Source organism: Macaca nemestrina, chromosome X, assembly GCF_043159975.1.
Source record: "Macaca nemestrina isolate mMacNem1 chromosome X, mMacNem.hap1, whole genome shotgun sequence".
Classification (NCBI taxonomy): domain Eukaryota; kingdom Metazoa; phylum Chordata; class Mammalia; order Primates; family Cercopithecidae; genus Macaca; species Macaca nemestrina.
This window is the reverse complement of record NC_092145.1, coordinates 51447021-51474664: the sequence shown is the minus strand read 5'-3', so window position 1 is coordinate 51474664 and position 27644 is coordinate 51447021. Positions and strand designations below refer to the sequence as shown.

General features: G+C 43.6%; 2 protein-coding genes and 1 long non-coding RNA gene across 3 annotated transcripts in view; 2 read left to right on the top strand and 1 right to left on the bottom strand.

The window, feature by feature from the left end:
• Nucleotides 1-1914, bottom strand: part of LOC105499747 (histone H2B type F-M-like) — a 32067-nt gene extending 30153 nt beyond the window's left edge. The window contains exon 1 of the mRNA XM_011772524.2: nucleotides 1775-1914. Within this exon, the coding sequence (XP_011770826.2) occupies nucleotides 1775-1914 (140 nt within the window). The remainder of the gene's footprint in view (nucleotides 1-1774) is intronic.
• Nucleotides 1915-1950: 36 nt separating this feature from the next.
• On the top strand, nucleotides 1951-4771 carry LOC105499746 (histone H2B type W-T). Its single transcript, XM_011772522.2, has 3 exons — nucleotides 1951-2441; nucleotides 2865-2954; nucleotides 4467-4771. The coding sequence occupies exons 1-2, from the start codon at nucleotides 1951-1953 to the stop codon at nucleotides 2899-2901; spliced, it is 528 nt and encodes a 175-aa protein (XP_011770824.1). The 3' UTR covers nucleotides 2902-2954; nucleotides 4467-4771.
• A 3886-nt stretch (nucleotides 4772-8657) lies between these two features.
• On the top strand, nucleotides 8658-13155 carry LOC105499745 (uncharacterized). The gene is made up of 4 exons (XR_011618297.1): nucleotides 8658-8736; nucleotides 9709-9908; nucleotides 11643-11935; nucleotides 12223-13155. It is a non-coding gene; the product is annotated as an uncharacterized lncRNA (long non-coding RNA).
• The last annotated feature ends 14489 nt before the right edge of the window (nucleotides 13156-27644 follow it).

Here is a 27644-nt window from a genome sequence, read left to right as displayed (position 1 = left end):
ACTTAATGCCTGGGTGATGAAATAATCAGCACAGCAGAGCCCCATGACACACGTTTACCTCTCTAAAATACCTGTACGTTCTGGACATGTACCCCTGAACTTAAAACGGAAAACAGCCTGATACAATAAAGATTATGACTATATTAAAAATTAAGGAAACAGGCAGGGCGCAGTGGCAGATACCTATAATCCCAGCACTTTGGGAGGCCGATGTGGATGGATCACTTTAGGCCAGGAGTTCAAGGCCAGCGTGGCCAACATGATAAAACCCTGTCTCCACTAAAAGTACAAAAATTACCTGGGCATAGTGGCGTATCCCTGTAGAGGTGGAGGTGGCAGTGAGCTGAGATCGCACCAATGCACTCGAGCCTGGGTGACAGATTGTTGTCTCTAAAATTAAATAAAAGAGAATTAAGGAAACAACATAAGGAGTATATATTATAATTTTGCATCACGTAGATGATGGGAACATCCTAATGAGAGCAGCTCATGCCATAGTCACTACTGGCTTAGGCAATAAAGGCTTTCTAGCCGTTGAGCCACCACAAGCCATGGCTGAATGTGTGGCGAGGTGACCCGAAAATGAACCAGTGAGAACCTCCCTGGGATGTTTAACCTTGCAGATTGTGAAGAAAAACGATGTGGCTCTTTCTCTGTTTTTTGTTTGCCTTTTTTTTTTTTTTTTTTTTTTAAAGAAAAATGTCATGCTGACTTACTGATATGAATACAGAGATTGTTGTGGACAGGTCTCTTGTGCCTTGTACCAAACTAAGAGAAGGATTGGCTTGCTAAACGTTTAAGTAGATTTATAAAATCATCATTTGTAATGGGGCTGTCCAGAAATGGTTAACTAGAGTTCAGTCACGGAGCATATCATATACGATGTTATCTAATAACAAAAATGAGCCTTTTTGTCCTTCTTAATTATGAACCGAGTTATTAGGAGTAGAATAAGTTGTTTGTTAAAGACATGACATCAAATACACTTGAAAGCCTGGCCTTTGAAATGACAGTTCATTGATGACCTTTATTTCTTCAGCATTTCTTAAGAATTTTCTTGTTCATTTCCTGCAACTTAATGTTAGTTAAATGCATTTAAGGAATGTCTTTGCATATATTGTCAGAGACTCTTGAAAGCTATCTTTCTAACTTGAACATAATTTTCAGTTTTGGAATTCCTTTCTCTCCCTCGTGGGCTTCCTAGGAGATTTAAGAAGATATTTTTAACCCAATATCTCTTAAAATTATTAGCCATTACTGCCTTCTGAGTTGTGATTTGTGGTTGTTGTTTTGTTTTCCTTTTTTTATTACTTTTTAAAACCTGGTCAACGTTGAGTGTTGTCATATGTTTTTAATAAAAGCACCTTTCTGTTTCTATTATCTGCTTGGAGGCTGGGGTATGGCCATTTCTCGTTCTGCTGATTCACGGAAGATGTTGATCAGAACTGAAGCCAGGAGCCAGACCGCTAGGTCCTTTGATGCCTAGGAACCCTCAGTGGCCATGTCAGGGAGTTTCTGCTCAAGCCAGGTGACTTAGCCCAGGATAACAGTAGATTCTGAGATGAGTGAGAATTGTTCCACACGTGGCCACAGTCATTCCTCTGGCACAGTGGACTTGGGTTCAGGAGGTCTGTCTCTCTTCAAGGATCATGAACTGAAATTGCTAAACTTTGGGAGTTTTCAGTGACACCCTTCAAAGTGCTCACGCTGTGACATGGATCAGCTGAGAAGGGCGGATGCGCTTTTGCCCTGTGGGGCATCTGTCTGTGTAACTTTCTCCGAGCCAGGCCACAAGGGGCGCTTAGGCCCGCAGACGCGCACTGTGATTGGTTGACGAGATGCTAAGCAACGGGACCATCCAGTCACCTTCAACGCAGGTAGGTTTGCTGAGAGACTCCCTACGTGACACTTCATCCAATCAGAAGTGAAGCTGGCCCGAGACTTGGCGCCATGCTGCGTACCCAAGTGCCCCCGCTTCTCCGATCCACAACCGCCATTGTCTGGTCGTGCAGTGTAATGGCCGCTGCCTCCGCCATGGCTGAACCTTCCTCTGAGACGACCTCTGAGGAGCAGCTGATCACCCAGGAGCCCAAAGAGGCCAACTCCACGATGGCCCAAAAGCAGAGCAAGCAGAGGAAGCGAGGGCGCCGTGGGCCCTGCAGGTGCCACGCCAACTGCCGCGGGGACAGCTTCGCCACCTATTTCCGCCGGGTGCTGAAGCAGGTTCACCAGGGCCTCAGCCTTTCCCGGGAGGCCGTGAGTGTCATGGATTCTTTGGTTCATGACATACTGGACCGCATCGCCACCGAGGCTGGTCGCCTGGCCCGCTCCACCAAGCGCCAGACCATCACCGCCTGGGAGACCCGGATCGCTGTGCGCCTGCTGCTGCCGGGGGAGATGGGCAAACTGGCAGAGTCCGAAGGCACGAAGGCTGTCCTCAGGTACACCAGGAGCAAGTGCATTCCCTCAGGAGCCCCCGAGCACCACGGGAACCCAAAGGGTCTTTTCAGAGCCACCCAACATGGCCTGAAAGACCAGTGCCTTGCCAAGGAGGGGACCCCACCGGAGGTTGGGGTGGGTGGTGCCCTTCCGACTTGGGGGGCATGTGGTGTGTGGCATCCTGCGATTTTTCAAGCATTTTCCCCTCAATACTAAACATTGTCAACTCCAATATATCTGTAGTGCAGTTTGCTCCAAGGAAAAGTAGTGGGTGTTTCCGTGATCGCGTTTCATTTTCTCAGTTTCCTAAGTGGTCGTTTTTATTAGTTATGTTTCTAGATTACCTTAATGGTGATATTATTATTGCACTGATCTTTACCTTTTTCTCTCTCATTCTCTTGTGACTGGATGGTGGAATTTTCCAGAACTTCACTATATGCCGTACAGCAACAGAGAAAGTGAATAGGCTGATACAAGAAGCAACCTTTTCAACACCTCTCCCATCGCGAATCCATGTAAGTAAGCAAATGAGGCGCAGTTAAAGTGTACATACAGCTAAATACAATTTTCAAGAATTCGTTCATTTTCCAGCTTTCCCGACTCTGAGATCACTATTGCAGTTCATTCTTTTTTTGCCATGACGATAATCTTTTCGTTTCTTTTTTTTTTTTTTTTTTTTTTTTTTTTTTTTTTTTTTGAGACGGAGTCTCGCTGTGTCGCCCAGGCTGGAGTGCAGTGGCCGGATCTCGGCTCACTGCAAGCTCTGCCTCCCGGGTTTTTACGCCATTCTCCTGCCTCAGCCTCCCGAGTAGCCGGGACTACAGGCGCCCGCCACCTCGCCCGGCTAGTTTTTTGTATTTTTTAGTAGAGACGGGGTTTCACCGTGTTAGCCAGGATGGTCTCGAACTCCTGACCTCGTGATCCGCCCGTCTCGGCCTCCCAAAGTGCTGGGATTACAGGCTTGAGCCACCGCGCCCGGCCTTTTCGTTTCTTTTTAAACAGAAACCTTCGTTACTTCCAGGTTTGTATCAGTAGGCTTAGGGAGTGTCCACAGAAACGGCTCATGCCCTAGTGTTCGGTGGTGCAACCAATGAGTGACTTGCAGTCTATGAGCAACAGTCATTGTCCCAATGTGGGGGGAGTGAACCAGGCTGAACCCACAACAGCCTTGCACTGAAATGCAGTCTGGTGTTTCGGGGGACACTGTTGTGATTCTTCACCTGATGTTTTTGCTTTCAGTGCTTGTCATCATGGTCATTTAAGGATATGAATCCAAAGCTAGGAGTAGTATATGTTCCTTGCCCCTAGCATCAAGTTATGCAGAGAATGGTCAGCCTTTAGGAGAAGTCAGACAACGCTTATTTCCTCAAGAGATTTACATACTAATATTCATGTTAATGTTAATATCGGTTAGCTTTCATAGTGCTTTCGTCTGGGTCCCAAGTCTTTGTATTTTTAGCACTTTTTCCTATAAGTGTATTGCTGAATTTCAGAGCAGCTGTGACTTTCCCATTGCTTTTCTTTTCAGTGGATCTCCAGCCACCCGAGTATGTGTACAAGAGAACATACTCTGGGATTGCAACCCAAAGGAATTTATTATGTTGTGCCTTGAAGCTCAATATGTGGTCATTTTTGTCAAATGTTTCCCGTGAATTTTGAAACATCTTGTAAACAGCCCGTCTCCTTCATATGTAGAAAACAGTAAAGGATGGCATTCTCAGTCAAACCATGAAACGAAAGCTGGATAAATGACAAAAATCAAAAATTTTCTTGAGCCCATCAGAAGTGGGAAATACATACCCCAGAGGGCCCAACCTGTAGCCACACAGATTATTCTACCTTTGTCAGAGGACAGTTTGGTCAAGAGTGAAATGGGGGTGTGGCAGGATAGTAGCCAGAGCTTCCCTAAATAGTGCAGTTGGGCAATGTGGTCAGGTCACCTCCAGAGCTCCACTTGGGATCCATAGAGAAAAGATGTAGAGCCAAGAAGTCCCCTCATCGGGATTTCCTACTTTCTGTTTTTTCAGAATATTAGAAAAGTGTTATGAAAGTAGTTGAAGAGAAATGCTCACTGCACAAGTGGACCAAGAAAAACCCCCATGAAGACAGCAACAACTAAATCGTTCTGGACGGTGCCGCCGGGTGATCCTACATGTCTGGAGCAACACTTTGAAAACCAAAGACACTTGGCAGAACCCTGTTCCTATCCAGAAACAGAGCTGTGTACCTGGTCCAAAGCACCACATCTCACTGAGTGACTTATTTCTCATTATGCTAATTGTTTTGCTTTAAAGCGCCAATCTTTCTGTCAAATGGGATGTACAAATAAATTTCTAAGTTATCCTTGCATGTCTACTGGGTAATCTGACGTGTCTTTTTCTGAAACCATATCTTGAGATATTTTACCCTGGAGTGTGTGTTTTCCATTTGTAAATTCAGATATGAACGAGGAGAATTAGTAAAACAGGGTTGACAATGAACTCTGATTGGGCTGTGGGGAGTGAAGTGTGAGAGTTCAAGGGGACTGATGCCTGTGAGTTATAGGAAGAAAGAGAAAAAGGCTGCTTTGGTGTGAAGATTGGCAGAGGAAGCTCACACATCTGCTACAGCATTTCAGGGGATGATTGAGAAGGGGAACCTAGTGAGCAATCGTGATGTCAAGCTGTAGCTTACTGAAAGCACAAAGTAAGGGAAAGAGCTTTATGGCTTAAACAACAAATAAGAAGTATCAATGTATGGAAAATAGGATGAATAGGACAAACATAGTCCAATCAATATTTTCATCAGCACTCCTTGTACCATGGAGTTCTTTTGTAAACATGAGCAGGGACCCAAAGACAGTACAGAGAAAATGAGATGAAAAATTTTAAGGAACATTACCTATTCTAGGTTCCCTAGAAATGGAATCCCACTTGCTTAGATTTGTCTGATTCTTCTCTTTTTCAGACTAGAATCTTTTGTTTTTTGAGACCTTCATGCCTGGCCTCTATGCATCCTGGGGATGATGGAATGCTGTCTGATGGAGCAGCGCAAGCTCCATTGGATCCCTGTCAGCCAGTGAGTCACCTGCAGCCAAGGAGCTACAGCCCAATGTGTGATCAGGTTTCCCGGTCTGAACTCGGAAGAGTTAGTTGTCCAGGAATGTTCAATGGGAGATGAAGGGGAAACCTGTGATTAGATGGGTGTGTTTCTTTGGTTCTACGATGGGTTGTATGCTTTTAATGCTGTTGATGGAGGTGTATTTTATTAGTTTTCTAGTGCCGCTGCAAAAATATTCCAGAGACTATCTGACTTAAACACTGTGTATTTTTCATCTCACAGTTCTGGATACCTATTGTCACCTTTTTGTAAGGAGAGCAACCCTGTTGGGCAGGGTCAATCCTCATAATTTCACTTTAACCACATGACCTGACTAGAGACTCTCTCCAAATAAGGTCACATTCTAAAACACTGGGGGCTGGGACTTCTTCCTGTGAATTGTAGGGAAACACAATTCCATCCATAATAGTACATCCTCTGCATCCACTGCACGGCACAAATTAACATCCTCACGTAGAAAATACATTCATTTCATCACAACATCCCCAAAGTCTTAACTCACTCCAATATCAGTTCTCCAATATCTCACCTGATAATCTTCTGTATCTGGAATGGGTGAGTCTCCAGGTATGACTCATGCTGAGATGGGAAGTTTCTCCACCACTGCACCTGTGAAGCTAGACAAGTTATCTGCTTCTGAAAGACAAAATGTGGGACTGGTACCGAATAGGGCTTATCAAACGAAGAGCAGGAAATCTGAAAAACTACTGGAGTACATGGGCCCTAAGCACTTTTGAAACCTAGTGGGAACAAATTCTGTTACATTCTAAGGATGGAAAAGATTCTGCTTGGGCTCAATGGTCTGTCCTTCAGGCCCAGTGGGGTAACAGCTTCACACCCTAAGCCCTGGGCAGTGGGGTGGGAGCTCTTCCCCCAGCCTGGGCTGCTTCAGCCCATCCCTCTGAAACCGAGGAGGTGGGACAAATGCCTGGAACTCAGGAGGTGACCTCCGTTTCTGGGACCAAGAGAGAGATGTCCCAGTCCCCTAGTAATGTGCCCCTGGTTCTTGGGGGAAGTGAAGGCCATGCCAACCTCTGATCCAACTTTGGAGTCCTACTTCCCCGTCTCGAAAATGAAGAAATGGTCACAGCTGGGTACCTCAGTCAGTCCCTTTCTTGCAGGTACAATCCAGGAACTCCAACAGCCTCCTTTCATTTCATCCCATTTTTGTCCCCGTTCAGTCCAGTCTGGCAACATTTTTCTGGTATAAAATTCTCAAAAAATCGTTGGCTTCCCATGGAATTCACATGAGTCCAGCCCATCAGACAAGAAGGTGTCTACAGATCTTCCTTGAATATCCATATCTCCCATATCTGAATTCCTAACTTCTGCGGAGATGGTTGATTGGATCCGTGAGACACATGCCTCTCCTCTTAGGCTAATAGTTTTCCAGGCACACCCTCGCACCTGTTTCCAGGACCAGGTATCAGCATACTTTGAGTACCTTCTGAATCATCCAGTGCTGGTTTCCTTCTCCTCAGTGCTTCGTTGTCTAATTTCTCTCTCTTCTCTCCCATTTACTATATGCATCTAGGAGTAACCAGATTAAATACTAAATACTTTTCTCAGTGTGTCAGTGTGTTGGCCAAGACTCACCCTGGTCCTCCTAAGTTTTGCTGAAAACTCAAGTCACAAAAGGCAGATCCATAGGACATAAAGCATACCAGCTCATTCGAAGTGTATCCCTAGGAGCCTTTAGTGTTAATAGCCGAAGATACATGGGAAACAATCTATTTTTATGCCTGGGCTCAAAGGAGTACGGACAGTTGTGTAGAAATATGATGGGACAAAAAGGCTATGATCTAATGCTAATAGACGGAGTCGGGGAAACCCTGCAAGGCCTGTCCATCTAGACTCTGCTTGCCCTATCTGATCACACAGTCCTTCCTCCCGGATTTGGGGCAGGACACCCTCTGGAATGGGGGTCTTGTGACTTCCATTCAAACAAGATAGGTTAGATCATTTCTTCATGGACAGTTTTTACATGAAAATGTGGAAAACATTACAATATCGTCTCTAGGTTTTGTGACTATCTTTAGAAAAAAGAGCTTCTGGTTTCAAGGACCTACCTTTGGGAAGAGGGATTCTGGTCTCTATATTTAGCCCCTGGGGCTGAATGGGACTGAGAGACAGGAGGACCAAGAATGTCAGAGAAAATCTTCTTCACCTGAAACTACTTCTGAAGCCCTCATTTTGGGATACTGGGCCCTGAGCTCCAATGCTAGAAATCAGCTACATGGGCAAGTTCACCACTTACAATTTCTACTTTCCTCAGAGACACTGAGAACACAATACAGCCCAAACCTTTGCCACTATAAAACTAGGATCGCCTTTCCTCATGCTTCCAGTAACCTCTTCCTAGTCTCCATCTGAAAACACACCACAAGCACCTTTAATACACATAGTGCTAGCAACATTTCTGTGATCATGATATATGTATTCTCTAAGTCAGAGATCCTTTCTCTACAGCAAAGAATTCTTTGTTAACCCTCGTTTCAATTGCATTTGGTGTTCATATTTCCCCCCGGCGTTTCCTTAAGACACTCTAGGCTTCTTGTGTCATGCATGTCAAAACGCTTCCAGCCTGTATGCATTACCTAGTTCCAAAACCTCTTCCAATCTTCCAGATGTTCCTTATCACATCATCCCACTGCTTGGTCACAGAATCTCTAGTAGTTTGATAGGGATATTCTGACAAAGTACCACAAACATGGCGGCATAAACAGCAGAAGTTTATGGTTTACATTTAGGCAGGCTGGAAGTCCAAATCAAAGCGCCAGCTGGGTTGGTTCCTTCTTAGTAGTAAGAGGGAAGAATCTCTTCCAGGGATCTTTCCTTGGTTTGTAAATGGCCCACTTCTCCCCATGCCACTTCACATTTTCTTCCCTGGACGCATGTGTCTGTGTCTGAATTTCCCCTTTTGGTATGAGGCAGAGCAAGTGCTCAACCCTGCTCACTCTCAAGTAGGGCGAGCTCTGCGTTCCACGCATTCTTCCACTCCTGTTCTGCAACCACTCCAGTTCCAAACAAGGTGGGTTGTACTAGGAATCTTCTCTAAATCATATTCCCCATCTCTTTATTCCTTATTTCTTCCTCCAGGAGCCCGCTCTCTCTTGGGAGAGCTGTGGATCCTCACTCAGCATTGTGTGTCAGGGTTGCCAAAGACCTGGTGTGTGAGGCTTCTTTGCCTTTTCATAGGTAAGGTGAGCACATAATTTCTTGTCTAATAAATGTGGGGGCAGCATTTGGAGTGAATGGGACACTAGGAATCATTGGGTTGGGACGATAGGCAAAACCTGTATGTGTGGCCACTCTTCTGGGGAACGATCTGGGGATAGAATAAAAACATTCCTTGGGGTTTGGAACACAAAGATTGGTGGGCAGTGAAAGCGATTTTCTTTTAATAGCATGTTTTTCATGATTTCTTCTCTTTAACATTCCTGTGCTTTTGTTTCCTGGAGACAACAGGTGTGGCTAGGCTGCATTAACATGGGAAAGAGGCACAACACCATTAGAGCATCTGTTTGGGTCTCTGGAATCATGTGAGCTAGTGGGACCTGGCTCGATAGCAAGAGTCATTGAGGGCATGGGATTGGGGGTCAGAGGAGACCTGAGCTCAGACCCCAGTTGTGCCTCTTACTGGCTATACTGCCTTGGGCAAGTGGCTTGACCTCTCTGAGCCTCAGTTTCCTCCTCTGTGGAATACGGGTCTAGAAGGTGCTTGTGAAGATCCAGGGTGATGATGCAGATGGGGTGCCAGATACATAGTCAGCAACCAATGAATGTCGGCTGTACCTGGTCCCAATTCCGAGATTCACGCCCTCTGGAAATCGCAGGTGGTGGGGGTGGGATCCAGTGCCAGACAGCTCTATGAACACGCTCTCCTGGCTACCTGGGCTTCATCTGTTTGCTTAGGACTGACAGTGAGATAAGAGAGGATGATTCCCCCCGCCCCGAGCCACATGTTAGTGAAGCGGTAGAGATAATGCTGCTGTGAGTCCTGACGGAAAGTTGCTGGGGAGCATCTTTAAAGTGCTCCTGGCTTGGTACACTACCCACTCGGGGCTTTGTGGCAAACTATTCCCCCTGACTGCTACGGAACCTGGCTTCCAATACCATCTCCTCGCCCCTGCCCACCATCTCCCTATCTGAATCCTATTCACTTTTCAGGTCTTGGCTCAAATGCTGCCTCCCCTATGAAGATGTCCTGACCCTCCCAGCCTAGAGTGACTGCTCCCTCCTTGAGTCTCAGGATCTCCAACTGTGACATGGGCATACTGTTTGCAACATACCCACAGATGGATTGTGATGAGGAAGGAAAGAGAGAGTCCATGTAGCATGCTAAGTGTAGTGTCTGGTGCAGGCCTGTGGTGAGTACCCTGCCTCTTCCTCTTCCTCCCCTCGGAACCCGCAGCATGCAGGCATGGTGGCCTTGATCACATGCTGTCTTCTCTTGATAGTCATTGGGAAACATGCCTGTGCTAGTTGCCCCTCAGTTGGAATGTCACAGATGATGGGGGCCACATCTCATCCTTCCTTACCTTCCAGCATCCAGCACTACAATAAACGCCATCGCAACCATTTTTCATTGGGCACCTTAGGGCACCATGTGGCAGGCACTTGGCTATGCATGTAATGCACATAAGTGTAGTCCTCACTCTTTTTTCCTTCTAGCTGTCTTTCAGGATGCGCAGGTATTGATTCTTCTTTGAATTATATCAGACAGATTGGGTCAACCGCTACCAAGGTCTCATAATGTGGAAGTGGCCCTGACAGGCATCAAGTCCTATGCTAGGTTAAGTTTCTAGTGAATGCCTGTGAATGGTTGGTTTGCAGGAGGGACAGACGTAGAGCCCAGAATAGGAGTGCCTGCCCTGTGACTTTTACCCAGCAGAGGTAGGCCTGCTTGACAGAAAGCTGTAGGCAACAAAGACATAGGACTCAGTGGGTTCTCGAGCTCAGGTAAGGAGATATAGTCGCTCCAGGACAGGGGGGGAAGTGGAGAGGGGATGGTTCAAGCTAAACCTCAAGGCAGTTGTCCCAGGGAATTCCACAGTGGCTCCAGGATCCCCCAAAATAGTAGCAGATGACCCACCCACTGGCCATCCTCAAGGTGAACTGTAGAACAAGCCTGGGTCAAGCAAGCCTCCTTGGAAAAGCTTTGTTCGCATAGAGGATGTTGAATCCCTTGAGATTCCAAGGTGGGCATTTCACTGCCACAGATCCTTGAGAGAGATCCAGGCCACAGGATCACCCATGGGACCTATGATGCAATGAGGAGACAGGCTCCACTGTGCTTAAGTGGCCCTAACAAGTAGAAGCCAGAAGAGCCTCAGTCAGTGCTATTTATTCACCCGACACCTAAGGTCATTAGGGAAGGTCCCAGACGCCTGGTACCTTGGAGGGGCTGACTGGAGGGCTGAGCTCAGCTGGGCCTCTGCACCTCTCCAAGGCCCCTCAGAGCATATCACTGTGGTATCTCCAGCAGGAAAGGATGACTTCTTAGTTAGCAGCTCAGAGCTCTCAGACAGCCAGGCGAGGCACTAGTCCTCTGAAAGGTTACCTGTGGGACAGGCTAACGTCCATCATTCTCCATGTGTCAAAGCCATCAAGGGCCTGTCAGGAGCCCAAAGGGAGGGGCAAACAGATGTGACCAATGGGCCAATAGGAGGAGCATTCAGGAATGAGCAGCCTTTCTGAGATGCAGCCTATTCAGGACACACTTCTTGAGATACTTCTGGGTGGCACACACAAGGCATGTGCATAAGAAGAGGTCCTTTACTCTCTGGGTCAAAGTGGTAGGCTCTCGAATGGTTTTCCATTGGACCTATCACTATCAGGGTGACATCTCCCATTTGGTGAATCCTTCTCCATGCCTTAGTGATTGCCCTTAAGTGACATGAAGTTTCTAACCATTATAGACACACTTTCTCCCTTCTGGAGCCCTGGCCAAACATAAACAGACACGCAGAGTAACAGTAAGGAGAATATGGGGAGTCAGTACTTCTTAATAGGCACTTGACTGGAACCTGGTCTCAATATCTGATCCTCCAGATTTGGGGCCCCTGAGTGTTCCGAATTCCCTCATCAACCTCTTCTTTCAGGACTCTCCAGAATCTGACACTCCAATGACAATCCATCCCTCTCTATGGAGCCTACGACAGCACACATGTCTGCGTCCTAGAGAGGACAGGTTTCAGGTCACCGGAGGAATTTAGGGAGTGAGAATTGTAGGAGCGACCTTATCCCAAGCTGTTTGAACAAGCCCTGTGGGCCAATGGCCATGGCCCAGGAGCCACAAGGCTTTCATGGACTGAGCCAGTGGAGAGTGGGGCTTGGACTCCTCTGATTGGACGTTTCCATCCTCCCAACGATGCGTTAGTTCCAAGTCTTGAAGGTGGGTATTTCCAGAAATAAAACAATATAACCTGGAAAAGAACAGACAGAATCAGATACATTAAAAATAGTTGGAGTAATAACTTCAGTTTCTAGGGAGCTTGGAGAGGTGTTGCTTCTTGAACTGTGTGATTTACTTATGTCATCAAAAACAAATACATTTTGTGGATGGGTGATACTAAGATATTTATTTGTTCTTTGTATATGTCATATATGTGTGTGTGTTATATATATGTTTTTATAATATATATATTTATATATTTTTTTATTTTTATTTTCTTATGATAGGGTCTTACTTTCTCACCAGGGCTGGAGTGCAATGGCGTTATCTCGCCTCACTGTAGCCTGGATATCCTGGGTTCAAGCGATTCTCCTACCTCAGCCCCATAAGAAGCTGAGACTACAGTCATGTGTCACTGCACCTGGCTAATGTGTGTGTGTGTGTATGTGTGTATTTTTTTAATTTTAGTAGAGACGGGTTTCTCCATTTCCCCGGGCTGATCTTGAACTCCTAAACTCAATTTATTCACCCTCCTTGGACTCCTAAAGTGGTAGCATTACAGGCACTATGCCGGGCCCTAGATATTTAAATGACTTCCATAATATGGGTCCTGTTGTGAAAAACAACCTGGTGGGTTATGTTTGTCGTATTAATACATCTGTTTTCTAGGTTGACTGTTGTCAGAAGCAGTAAAGCCGTTACCTTATAGGTTGCCTTTTCCGTAAACCTCACCATCAGATCATGAAGGCTCCCTAGGTGTCCATTTTCCTCCTGCGCCCACTGAAGTGAAAAATCAGATGTCCTTACTTCCCCTTGGATCTTCAGCATCAAACCCCATTTCCCCCATCTCCTTCCTAAATTTCATTAGTGTCAGTCAGCCTTGAGCTTTCAGGCTTCAAGTCTACAGCCCGCTTCTGATGCATTTTTTAATGTTGTATGGACAAACACTGGCATTTTGAAGCAACAGCAATGAGCATGATAGAAATTAGGTCATTTGTAGAGAAATTATGTTTTTTTTTTTCACTCTGATGTGCAGAGATCTGCTTTGGAAAGTGTGCACATGTCCGCAGAGATCCTTTGGCTTCCAGAAGTTTTAGACAAACTCAAGGCACCACCGAGCAGGATTGAATTGCAGTTGAATTCTGGTAGTTTCTCCTGATCTGCTTGGGGAAAAAAATGTTTTTCCAAGTCTTTTCATGATGCTTGTTTAATTCCCCAGAATAAAAATAAGTAGTGATTCTTCTGAGGTGGCTCTTTATGCTAAATCTTCACACTCATGATATATGCAAAAATACAATATACATAATAAAATTACTCAACATTCAAGTAGACTTGAAAAAACATGGGGAGGGATCACCTTATTTCCCTTCATCAGTCACCAGTGTTCTCTTAACATACTGGAAGAGGCAGGAAATATTCACACCTACAATTCAGGATTCTTGTGTCCTATGGGTTCTGTGTGTCCCCTGTTGCCCCTGCCCCACCAAATACATGAATTGGACTCCTACCTAACCTCTCATCTCTATTCTACTTAAAGATTGTTTCTTTACTGGGATACTCAAGTTAAATTACATTCATTAGGGTGGGCTCTACCCCAAAATGTCTAGCATGCATTGTGCCTATGAAAAGGGGAAATTCAGACACGGAGACATGCGTACAGGCAAGAAAATGTGAAGTGCCATAGGGAGAAGTGGGCCATCTACAAGCTAAGAAGAGATCCCTGGAAGAGATCTTTCCCTCTTTCTACTCAAAAGGAACCAACCCAGCTGACACTTTCATTTGGACTTCCATCTTCCATAACTGTGAACAATAAATTCCTGCTGTTTAAGCCACCAGGTGTGCAGTACATTGACAGGATAACAGACAAAACTAATAGGGACTCCATTGCCATGCAGTGGGGCTATTCAATAACCCACGTCTGAAAGAGCGGAAGCGGTTTTGGAACTAAGTTAAGGATTGAGGCTGGAAACGTTTTGGCATGCATTACACAATAAGCCTAGAGTGTCATAAGGAGACAGCCTGGGGATATATGGAGGCCAAATGCAATTCAAATGAGGGTTTAGAAAGAATTATTTGCTGTAGAGAAAGGATCTCTGACTTAGAGAATACATATATGATGATCACCAATATATTGCTAGAATTATGAGTGTTAAAGGTGCTTGTGGTGAGTTATCAGACAGAAACTCAGAAGATGTATTGGAAGCTTGAGGAAAGGTGATCCTGGATTTACAGTGGCCAGGAATTGGCCTGTATTGTGTTCTTAGTGTTTTTGAGGAAAGTGGAAACTGTAAGTGATGACCTTGCACATGCAGCTGATTTCTAGTGTTGGAGCTCAGAGCACAATACCCCAAAATGAAGGCCTCAGAAGTAGTCTCAGATGTAACAGATTTTCTGTGACCTTCTCAGTCCTCCTGTCTCTCAGTCCCATTCTGTCCCTGGAGCATACTTTACAGACCAGAAACCCTCTTCCCCAAGGTGTCTCCTAGAAACCAGAGGCCCTTTTTCTAAAGATAGTCACAAAACCTAAAAGTGGTGTTCAAATTTTTTCCACATTTTTTTTTTTATGTAAAACTGGCCATATGGAGATGAACTGCCCTACCTTGTTTGACTGTAGGTCATAAGACGGCCATTACAGAGACGGTCCTGCCCTATACCCAGGAGAAAGAAACGTGTGCTCAGAGAGGCCAAGCGCAGCCTAGACAGACAGGCCCTGCCAGGTTTCCCCACTTAGCCTGTTGGCATTAGATCATAGCCTTTTTGTCCCATCGTATTTCCACAGGGCTGCCCATACTTTGTTGAACCTGAGCATATAAATCGGCAATTTCCTCTGTATCTTTCTGCCCTTATTCCAAAGGCTGCCGTGTATAAACATTAAATTTATATTCCTTTTCTCCTGTGAATCTGCCTTTCACCAGTGGATTTCTCAGCAAATCTTCACACAGTTTGGCATAGCAATCAGGGTCACCAAAGCCAGTCCGCTTTTCTGGAACCTGCAGTTAAGGGAATGCAGGAACCTGACAAGCTGACAAAGGGTGAGAATTTCTTACCAGTCGGACTCCCAGGTTCTCTCTTGGTGCAACCCAGTCGGGCAGATGGTAGAAAACAAATCCCTCTGCTTCTCTTCTCTACAAGGTTTCATGCCTGGGAGAAAAAAATCTTTGTGTGACAAGCCTGGATATACTGACCCTGGTATACTTTTACACCACTTTGTGATATGAATATTCATATTGTTTGATCTCTTTCCTGTCAGAAATGGTGTATTCCTTTGTCTTTGTCTTTCTGTGTTGTTCATAGAGAGGGTTACAGGGAGAAAGTTCCCTCTCATCTTGATCTGTGTTCTTGAGAGCTTGATTTGTGAGCAAGAGGAAACACTCTCTCTTGCTCTCCGCCATGCAGGGGAAGTGATTTTTGAGTCACAGCAGGCGTCTGGTGTAGGAAATCTCTTCTCTGGGAAGCGGAGATACTTTGTTTTGTTCCGAATGTGCCAAGCTCTCAGCAGGGTTTGTCACAAGAAGTTCCATCCAGAAGGGGCTTTGTCATCTCAAACTTTATTGCCTATGGCAGGGATCACCAATCCATAATCCTGGGAATGGTACAGGGCCTTGGTCTGTTAGGAACCGGACCATACAGCAGGAGGTGAGCACAAGCGAGCAAGGGAAGCTTCATCTGTATTTACAGCCACTCACCACTGCTGGAATTACTGCCTGAGTTCTACCTTCTGTCAGATCACCAGCGTTAGAGTCTCATAGAAGTGTGAAACCTATGGTGAACTGCACATACGAGGGATCTTAGGTTGGGTTGCACACTCTTTGTGGGAATCTAATGCCTGATGATATGTCACCCTCTCCCATCACCCCCAGGTGAGAACATCTAGTTGTAGTAAAACAAGCTGAGGCCTCCCACCGATTCTACATTATGATGAGTTGTGTAATTATTTCATTATATATTACCATGTAATAATAACAGTAATAAAGTGCACAATAAATGTAATGCCCTTGAATCATCCCAAAACCATCCCCCAAATGCCCCAAAGTCCGTGGAAAAATCGTCTTCCATGAAACCGATCCCTGGTGCCAGAAAGGGTGGGGACTGCTGGTCTAGCTAGCGAGTCCTGGCAAACCGCCATCTCAGGAGTCATTTGCTATCATAGGCTATCTCTGAAAATGGGGAATCTTCGGGATTACTTCTTCTCTTAAGAGGCTACTGCATCCAGTCACTATTGAAATTAAGTATGCTATTAAGAATCCTATTTGTCAATGGCCAAAAGATCAATCCTTTAAATTAGCCTCAATTTTATTAAAGGGATTTTAGAGATTTCTTATTCTAACCAGTTGATAGAAAGGTAAAGTATATAAAAAGACACGTAATGGTATGACCACTATCCTTAAAACTTTGCTTGACAAAAAGAGAGTGAAAAGTCCAACCTAAAGAAAGTTAAACATCTGTGTCTGCTCAAACTGCCCCTGTGAGAATAACAACAAAGGCCACTCCACCTTGCGGCCTTTGAATTCAAATTCTGTGCTTTCATCTCGATGCCATGGTTTACATTCCTGGACAGGAAACCAGCCCCTCTTGGTTTAGAATTTGTGCGACTTTGGGGAAGTACCTATTTCATACTGATCTCATTCCCTTCCTTGGATTGCTTTTGATTTCCTGTCTTTTTCCATCTGTGACAAGGGCACATGAGCCTATGTAGTTATTGTGTGTAGATAGCTGAGAATCTAAGACCCTAGAAAATTTTGATGAGACAAACATGTGGGCTGTGTCCTGTTAATGCCTAGCAAAACTTCCTTTTCTCTTTGAGCTGTCTCTGTAGTTTGGGTCAGTTCTGGATCTTGTGAAACTACTTTCCCCCTCTTTGGAGACACCTCCTGCATCATTGCTTAAGTCACAATCTTGGATAAACATAACTGAAAAGGTAACTTTATTTTACAAGTAACACAGCAAACAACAAAAGCTCAAAAGCCAGAAATACCAGTTGTTTGCCCTGGGTAAAGTCTAATGAGAAGAAATTTCAAAGGATTTTTAAAGAGCTGGATAGTAAAAAGTCAACTCAATATATGTTAATACTTAAGATACACTCACGTGTTGATTTGCTGGCGTGATGACTGAACAGGAACAACTGCAGTCTGCAGCTCCCAGGAAAACTGACCCAGAAGGCCATGATTTCTGCATTTGCAACTGAGGTGCCCTGTTCATGTCATTGGGACTGGTTGGACAGTGGGTGCAGCCCAAGGAGGACAAGTCGAAGCAGGGTGGGGCATCGACTCACCCGGGAAGTGCAAGGGGTTTGGGAATTTTCTCCCCTACCCAGGGGAAACCGTGAGGGACTGAACCTGAAGAACTGTGTACTCTGGCCCAGATCCGTGCTTTTCCCACAGTTTTCGCAACCCACACACCAGGAGTTTTCCCTGGTGCCTACCCCACCAGAGCCCTGGGTTTCAAACAGAAAACTGGGTGGCCATTTGGGCAGACACCGAGCTAGCTGCAGGAGTTTTTTTGTTTTGATTTGATTTTTGTTTTTGTTTGTTTGTTTGTTTTCCATACCCCAGTGGCGCCTGGAATGCCAGCGAGACAGAACAATTCGCTCCCCTGGAAAGGGGTGCTGAAGCCAGGGAGCCAAGTGCTCCGGCTCAGTGGCTTCTACTCCCACAAAGTCCAGCAAACTGAGATCCACTGGCTTGAAATTCTCACTGCCAGCACAGCCGCACCCTGATATCGACCTGGGATGCTCAAGCTTGGTGGGTGGAGGGGTGTCCGCTATTGCTGAGGCTTGAGTAGGCAGTTTCACCTTCACAGTGTAAACAAAGCTGCTGGGAAGTTTGAGCTGGGCATAGCCCACTGCAGCTCAGCAAGCCGCTGTGGCCAGACTGTCAGATTTCTACTCTCTGGGCAGGGCATCTCTGCAAAAGTATTCCACAGACTGGCTGACTGAAACACTATTTATTTTTTATCTCATAGTTCTGGATGTGAATTGTCACCTTTTTATAAGGAGACCAATCATGTTGAGTAAGGTCAACCCTCACAACCTTCACTTTAACCAGATGACCTGTGTAGAGACTCTCTCCAAATCAGGTCACATTCTAAAACACTGGGGGCCAGTGCACACTTCTACATGTGCATTGTATGGAGACACAACTCCATTCATAATAGTACATCTTCTGCATCCACTCCCCTGCCCAAATTAATATCCTCACATAGAAAATACATTCATTTCATCACAACATTCCCAGAGGCTTAAACCACTGTGAAATCAACTCTCCAACATCTCATCTGAAAGTCTTCTATATCTGGAATGGGTGAGTCTCCAGGTATGACTCATGCTGAGGCAGAAATTCTCTCCATCGCTGCACCAGTGAAACTAGACAAGTTATCTGCTCCTGAAAGACAGTTGTGGGACTGGTACAGGATAGGGTTTATCATACCAAAAGCAAGAAATCCGAAAAACTTACTGGAGTCCTAAGCACCTTTGAAACCTAGTGGGGCAAATTCCATTACATTCTATGGGTGGAAAAGATTCTACTTGGGCTCAATGCCCTGTCCTTCAGACCCAATGGGGTAACAGCTTCACACCCTAAGCCTTGGGCAGAGGGGTGGGAGCTCTCCCCGCAGCCTGGGCTGCTGCAGCCCATCCCTCTGAAACCAAGGGTGTGGGACAAATGCCTGGAATTCAGGAGGAGACCTCCATTTCTGCGAGGAAGAGAGAGATGGCCCAGTCCCCTAGTACCGTGCCCCCAGTTCATGGGGGCAGTGACAGCCATGCCAACCTCAGACCCAACTTTGGAGTCCTTCCCTTTCTTAAAAATGAAGAAATGGTCACAGCTGTGTACCTCAGTCAGTTGCACTCTTGTCTGTACAGTTCGGGAACTCTAATAAAAGCTTCCTTTCATTTCGTTCCATCTGTGTCCTGTTCAGTCCAGTCGGGTAACATTTTTTCTGGTATAAAATTCTCAACTACTTGTTGGCTTGCCCTGGAATGCACATGGGTCCGGGTCATCAGATAAGAAGTTGTCTACAGATTGTTCTTGAATACCCATATCTCCCATATCTCAGTTCCTAACTTCTGCAGAGATGGTTGATTGGATCCATGAGCCCCATGCCCCTCACCTCTTTAGCTGATGGTTTTCTAGGCGCACCCTTGCTCCTGTTCCCAGAGCAAGGTATCTGCATCCTCTGAGTACCTTCGGAATGATCCAGTGCTGGCTTTCTTTTCCTCAGTGCTTCCTTGGCTAATTTGTCGCTTTTCTCTCCACTTTACTGTAAGTATCTAGGAAACATCAGATCAAATCCTAAGTACTTTTCTCAATTTGCCAGTGTAGTGGCCAAGGGTCCCCCTGCCCTTCTTAATTTCATTGAAAACTCAGCTCACAAAAGGCAGATGATTAGGACATAAGGCATACCTAATTATTTAATGTGTATCCCCGGGAGCCTTTAGTGTTAATAGCCGAAGACACATGGGAAAATATCTATTTTTACGCCTGGGCTCAAAAGAGTATGGACAGCTATGTATAAACATGATGGGGGAAAAAGTCTACGATCAAATGATAATAGACTGAGTGGGAGAAACCCAGCAAGGCCTGTCTGTTTAGATGCTGCTTGGCCTCTCTGAGCACAGTCCTTCTTCCTGGGTATGGGACAGGACCCTCTCTGGAATGGGGATCTCTTGACCGACAGTCAAATGAGCTAGGTCAGATCATTTCTTTACCACCAGGGTTTTACACAGAAAGACTTGCGAGTTGGAGAATCAGATTAATGTTTTCAGTTTTTATGAACTGGCTGTGTGGGACAGGGTCTCTGGTTTCGAAGACTTGCCTTGGGAATGAGGGATTCTGCTTTCTATGGCTAGCCTCAGGGGAGAATGGGACTGAGAGGCAGAAGGGCAGGAGAAGCTCAGAGAGAAACTTGTGCTTCTGAGGCTACTTCTGAGGCCTGCGTTTTGGCTTACTGTTTTCTGAGCTTCAACCAAATGTCTCAGTATGAATCTCCCCCAAGGAGTAGTTTCACAGTGCAGAAACTGGGTTGTTGGATTGTCTTATACAAGCCTTGAACCAATCTTCCTGGATTGAAAATAGGCCAGTCCAGTTAGACAGTTAACAGTTGTTTCTCATTTTAGACAGTAAATTTTTAGAGGGGCTTCTACCAGAGTTAGTCCGATGTATGATTCATGCAATCAGATATTTAGTAGGAGGCATTTCTATGAGAACAATGACAAACACAAGTTAATGGTTAGAACAGAGTATAAACTCAGGCTTCGAGTATAGAGGGCAGTCAGTTGAGATTTTTAGACGCTCTGCTTGAAGCATCTTCAGCTAAAGTGAGAGGAGATAGTCACAACTGGACAGATTCTTCTTGGTGTGAAGTTTGCCTCAGGTGTTCCAGTGAGCCTTTTCACGAGTCTGTACCTCAACAAGCCTGAAAGCTGTTCATATCCTGCTTGCTACAGTCATTTCTCTCAAAGTGTATATCAAATTTTCTAGTTTCAGCTTGCAGGGCCTTGGGGGAAGAGCACTTTTAGTTTTAGGGATGCTGAAGTCAGTAAAAATGGGGGAAAAGTTGGAATCATTCGTTTGGAGACTCGTAGCCAGAAAAGAATTCAGGATTCATTCCAAATGGTAGGGAAAGAATCTGAACTGAGAAACAGTGCACATAGCTGGAATATAGTAACAGGTATTTTGTAGATTTTTTTTGAAACATGAATTTCTTCTCTCCAGTTTCCCATTTTTATTAAGGATGAATCACAGTAGGGCCAAATTGTTTGCAAAACAAGTTTCACTCATTATACTTTGCCTGATTATTGGCATAAACTGTAGCAAGAATAATGATTGGTTGTATAGGCTCTTTTCAGTGGGCTTTGTAGAAATATTTTTTGTAAGAAACTTTAGATTGGCCTTTTAGAAGCCTCGCAAGTTTATAAGGGCAATCTGAGGATTTATCTGTATATGTAGATATCTGTATGAATTTTGAGAATTCCTCTCTTCTCAAAGTCCCCAAATTACCTGAGGTTCCTGGGCCTGTCAGAGAGTGACATTCTTTACTTATCACAGGAAAGGAATGCTGTAAAGGAACTGCTAGCCAAAGTACCAGTCCAGTCTTTTTAAGGGACTTTTTATCAACTCTATGAAGTCAACCTAAATTTTGCAAAGCAGTCTGGTCATATCTGAACATATGCCTTTCTAGCAAAGCCTTGGTAAAATCAGAAGTGTTTCAAATCATGTCCTGTTACAAAAGAGAACACATTCTTACCAAACTTATGCAGGTAACTGTATTGCCATGAGTTAAGAATACCCACAAAGTTTCTCAATTTTGGAGGAATGAGGCAGAGAGAAATAGAAATGCTTCAGATTTGGTTCACAGAAGTATACTTTATCTAATGTTTTGTTAGCTATATATAGCTCAAAACGAAACAAAGAAATGCTGTCTTGACTCTGGAATGGAAATCATAAAAGGAATCAGTAGTGTTTCAAAACAAACCAAAAAAAGGTCATGAAAAAATCTTTAGTTTGCTGTCCGTTCAGTCCCATGTAATTAACTGTTGTTCTGCTTGATGTTGGGTTAGTAACCCTCATGCCCACATCTGTTTTTCAATTGGAGCCCTGAAACGGTTTTTCCTACTCTAATAGTATGATCACTAAGGTTATGAAAAACTCTTATTTAAGAGTGCTTGTGGCTGGGCATGGTGGCTCACGCTTGTAAACCCAGTACTTTGGGAGGCCGAGGCAGGCGCATCACGAAGTCAGGAGTTCGAGACCAGTCTGACCATCACGGTGAAACCCCGTCTCTACTAAAAATACAAAAATTAGCCGAGAGTGAATGGCATCTGCCTGTAATCCCAGCTACTCGGGAGGCTGAGGCAGGAGAATTGCTTGAACTGGGGAGGCGGAGGTTGCCAAGATCATACCACTGCACTGCAGCCTGGGCAACAGAGTGAGACTCCGTCTCAAAAAAAAAAAAAAAAGTGCTTGCCATCGTCCTTACCATGAATTTTGTACCATCGCTGCTTATAAACTACTTTTTGAGAAAAATCAAAGTAAAAGAAGAATTATCAGTTCATGACAAACATGTTTGAATAGCCATGGTGAAAGGCACAATTGACAACGAGATATGGTCATTTCTGTGGCATACAACAATTTAACATAATAATCATAATTATTATGGATAACATATCCCAAGACAGGTTAGAATTTTAGGAATTTCATACAATTTTGGGACTTGTATTTATAACACTCTTAAACAGGTATAACGCAAAGAAGTTTAAGCACAATTTCATATTTTTCAATGTTACCTGTATGATGTTAACAGACCAAATAAGCCTAATATGTCTCTCTCAGACTTCCAGGGCCCATAATATGCAAAAAGCTGGTATGAGGTCAAAAGAGCAAAGTCCAAATTTGAATGGATTTGGGAAGTTTTTCTAATTTCCAAGGTTTCAAATTCTTGCTCACAACAGGAACCCAGGACACTGTAAAATAACGGTCATTTGTTTATGCAAAGTGATGAATTAAAGATTTTAAAAAGCAAAAACCTTTACTCTTTGATGGAGATGAGGCTTGGTTTCCCAAACAACCATGAGAACTGATAAGGATGGCACGAGGTCAACTGAATCCGTCTCTCTCTCTCCCTCCCTCCTCTGTATTTATGTGTTTATGCCAAAGGTAAATAAAAGTCTTTTACTACCTATTCCCAAATTTAACCTTGACATTGGTGTATTCTTAACACCAAAGTTAATTTTCCTAAAATCTTTTAAATAAATACATTCAATTTTGGTTCGTTTGACCACAAGGTAAGATTTTTAATAAAGCTTTATAAGTTTTTATTCTTTTTTCACTTTTTCTTAGTTATTTCATTTTATTTTAAAATTTAAAACAGTTCTTAATAGCTTTTAAACTAGGCAATGGTACATTTCTTCACAAAACCTACATTCCCATTTCTTTTCATGACCTTTTGTAAATTACAGAAACTCATGTTACTTTTTAAATATGCCTTGTACATATCATTTCTCTTGTATCCAGAAGTTTTAGTTGTACATGTTTACTATAATGTTAACTCTCAGTAGCCCTGATTATTATTGAATAACCCAGCAGGTAAGTAATTTTACATATGTATCAGATGTAGAGCCCAGGACAAAGGGCAATGCCTGGAATCAGGCCTCCCCATGAACCTCTAAATGTTTAAATTTAAAGACATAAGTTCCCAGACAAGCGGGTATGAAAGTATTACAGAAGTAACTGTTTAATGACCTTAAACCATCTGATAGAGACAGTATCTGACCAGTAGACTCAAACTGTCTAATTTAAGTTTCACAGACATTTTTCATTTGATTTAACAATACTTTTCAAGTATTTGAATTTACCATAGTTTATTGAGGTCTCCTGAACTTGAAAAGTATTTGACCTGGTTATTTAATTTATGAGTACTCATTAATGTTTAAGTTCACTTGGTACCATGGGTAGCCAATATATAGACATATGCATAGGCATATACATATATGTAGGCATAATATATAAAATTGACATGCACACATGTGTGTATCTAAAAGCCAAAGAGGTCAAGGGTATCATCTGAAAGAGGGTAGAGCTTTAGACTTGAAAGGAATCTGTCCACTTGCTGCTTTTGGGGTTCAGTGAGGAAACACCGAAGTTTTACCCCCCAAAAGGAGTGTGTGGAGCCTTATCTGTTTTCCTTATGGGATCCCAGGCTGTCGCAAAGGAAAAAAAAAAGGTTTTTGGTCCTCTCACGTGGCATCGGGGTTGGCAAGAGAAAGGAGGGACAGACAGAAGTAAATGGAGAAATAGACAAAGGGAGCACATATCCTTAACAGGGTGCTGGAAGAGAGGAATTTAATTGGCTGAGAAGTTTTTACAGAGAACAGAGGCTTTAAAACTCCTTCTCTGTCTCTGTCTCTGTCTCTCTCTCTCTCTCTCTCTCTGTGTGTGTGTATGTGTGTGATTGTGTGTATCTTTTATTTTTCACACTTCAAGTTCTGGGGTAGTTGTGCAGAACTTGCAGTTTTGTTACATAGCTACACATGTGCCATGGTGGTTTGCTGCACCCCTCAACCCGTCACCTACATTAGATATTTCTCCTAATGCTGTCCCTCCCCTAGCCCCCCAACCCCTAACAGGCCCTGGTGTGTGATGCTCCCCTCCCTGTGTCCATCTGTTCTCATTGCTCAATTCCCACTTATGAGTGAGAACACGCAGTGTTTGGTTTTTCTCTTCCTGTGTTAGTTTGTGGAGAATGATGGTTTCCAGCTTCGTCCATGTCCCTACAAAGGAAATGAACACATCCTTTTTATGGCTGCATAGTATTCCATGGTGTATATGTGCCCCATTTTCTTTATCCAGTCTATCATTGGTGGACATTTGGGTTGGTTCCAAGTCTTTGCTATTGTGAATAGTGCCGCTATAAATGTACATGTGCATGTGTCTTTATAGTAGAATGATACATAATTCTTTGGGTATATACCCAGTAATGGGATTGTTGCGTTGAATGGTATTTCTAGTTCTAGATCGTTGAAAAATTGTCACAGTGTCTTCCACAATGGTTGAACTAATTTACACTCCCACCAACAGTGTAAAAGCATTCCTATTTCTCCACGTCCTCTCCAGCATCTGTGGTTTCCTGACATTTTACTGATCTCCATTCTAACTGGCACGAGATGGTATCTCATTGTGGATTTGATGTGCATTTCTCTCATGACAAGTGATGATGAGCATTTTTTCATGTTTGTTGGCTGCATAAATGCCTTCTTTTGAGAAGTGTCTGTTCATATCCTGTGCCCACTTTTTGATGGAGTTGTTTTATTTTTTTCTTACAAATTTGTTTAAGGTCTTTGTAGATTCTGGATATTAGCTCTTTGTCAGATGGAAAGATTGCAAACATTTTCCACCATTCTGTAGGTTTCTTGTTAACTCTGATGGTAGTTTCTTTTGCTCTGCAGGGGTCCAGTTTCAGTGTTCTGCATATGACTAGCCAGTTTTCCCAACACCATTTGTTAAATAGGGAATCTTTTCCCCATCGCTTGTTTGTGTCAAGTTTGTCAAAGATCAGATGGTTGTAGATGTGTGGTGTTATTTCTGAGGCCTCTGTTCTGTTTCGTTGGTCTATGTATCTGTTTTGGCACCAGTACCATGCTGTTTTGGTTACCATAGCCTTGTAGTATAGTTTAAAGTCAGATAGCATGATGCCTCCAGCTTTCTTCTTTTTGCTTAGAATTGTCTTGGCTATGCAGGCTCTTTTTTGGTTGCATATGAACATTAAAGTAGTTTTTTCCAATTCTGTGAAGCAAGTCAATGGTAGCTTGATGTGGACAGCATTGAATCTATAAATTACTTTGGGCAGTATATGGCCATTTTCTTGATATTGATTCTTCTTATCAATGAGCATGGAGTGTTTTTCCATTTGTTTGTGTCCTCTCTTATTTCCTTGAGCAGTGGTTTGTAGTTCTCCTTGAAGAGGTCCTTCACGTCCCTTGTAAGTTGGATTCTTAGGTATTTTATTCTCTTAGTTGCAATTGCGAATGGGAGTTCACTCATGATTTGGCTCTCTGTTTGTCCATTATTGGTGTATAGGAATGCTTGTGATTTTGCACATTGATTTTGTATCCTGAGACTTTGCTGAGGTTGCTTATTAGATTAAGAAGATTTTGGGCTGAGACGACGGGGTTTTCTAAATATACCATCATGTCATCTGTAAACAGTGACAATTTGACTTCCTCTCTTCCTAATTGAATACCCTTTATTTCCTTCTCTTGCTTGATTGCCCTGGCCAGAACTTCCATTACTATGTTCAATAGGAGTGGTGACGAGGGCATCATTGCATTGTGCCAGTTTTCAAAGGGAATGCTTCCAGTTTCTGTCCCATTGGTATGATATTGACATAACTAGCTCTTATTATATTGAGATAGGTTCCATCAATACCTAGTTTACTGAGAGTTTTTAGTATGATGGGGTGTTGAATTTTGTCAAAGGCCTTTTCTGAATCTATTGAGATAGTCATGTGTTTTTTATTATCATTATTAATACTTTAAGTTCTAGGGTACATGTGCACAACGTGCAGGTTTGTTACATATGTATACATGTGCCATGTTGGTGTGCTGCACCCATTAACTCGTCATTTACATTAGGTATATCTCCTAATGCTATCCCTCCCCCCTCCCCCTCCCCCCCTCCCCACAATAGGACCCCTTGTGTGATGTTCCCCTTCTTGTGTCCAAGTGATCTCATTGTTCAATTCCCACCTATGAGTGAGAACATGCGGTATTTGGTTTTCTGTTCTTGTGATAGTTTGCTGAGAATGATGGTTTCCAGCTGTATCCATGTCCCTACAAAGGACGCGAACTCATCCTCTTTTATGGCTGCATAGTATTCCATGGTGTATATGTGCCACATTTTCTTAATCCAGTCTGTCACTGATGGACATTTGGGCTGATTCCAAGTCTTTGCTATTGTGAATAGTGCCGCAATAAACATACGTGTGCATGTGTCTTTATAGCAGCATGACTTATAATCCTTTGGGTATATCCCCAGTAATGGGATGGCTGGGTCAAATGGTATTTCTAGTTCTAGATCCTTGATGAATCACCACACTGTTTTCCACAATGGTTGAACTAGTTTACAGTCCCATCAACAGTGTAAAAGTGTTCCTATTTCTCCACATCCTCTCCAGCACCTGTTGTTTCCTGATTTTTTTAATGATTGCCATTCTAACTGGTGTGAGATGGTATCTCATTGTGGTTTTGATTTGCATTTCTCTGATGGCGAGTGATGATGAGCATTTTTTCATGTGTCTGTTGGCTGTATGAATGTCTTCTTTTGAGAAGTGTCTGTTCATATCTTTTGCCCAATCATGTGTTTTTGTCATTGATTCTGTTTATGTGATGAATTACTTTTATCGATTTGCGTATGTTAAACCAGCCTTGCATCCCAGGCATGAAGCTGACTTCATTGTGGTAAATAAGCTTTCTGATATGCTGCTGGCTTTGGTTTGTCAGTATTTTATTGAGGATTTTGGCATCAATGTTCATCAGGGGTATTGGTCCGAAATTTTCTATTTTTGTTGTTGTTGTGTCTCTGCCAGGTTTTGGTATCAGGATGATACTGGCCTCAAAAAATGAGTTAGGGAGGAGTCCCTCTTTTTCTATTGTTTGGAATAGTTTCAGAAGGAATGGTACAAGCTCCTCTTTGTACCTCTGGTAGAATTTGGCTGTGAATCTGCCTGATCCTGGTCTTTTTTAAGTTGGTAGGCTATTATTTACTGCCTCAGTTTCAGAACTTGATATTGGTTCACTCAGGGATTCGAGTTCTTCTTGGTTTAGACTTGGGAGGGTGTATGTGTCCAGGAATTTATCCATTTCTTCTAGATTTTCCAGTTTACGTTTATAGCAGTGTTTATAGTATTTTCTGATGTAGTTTGTATTTATGTGAAATCAGTGGTGATATCCCCTAATGAATGTAATTTAACTTGAGTACCCCAGTAAAGAAAGCATCTTTAAGTGGAATAGAGATGAGAGGTTAGGAGTCCATTTCATGTATTTGGTGGGGCAGGGGCAGGGGCATCGGGACACACAACTGAACCCATAGGACATAGGAATCCTGAGTTGTAGATGTGAGTATCTCCAGCCTCTTCCAGTATGTCAGGAGAACACTGATGACTGATGGAAAGAAATAAGGTGAACCCTACCCATGTTTTATAAAGTCTACTTGAAAGT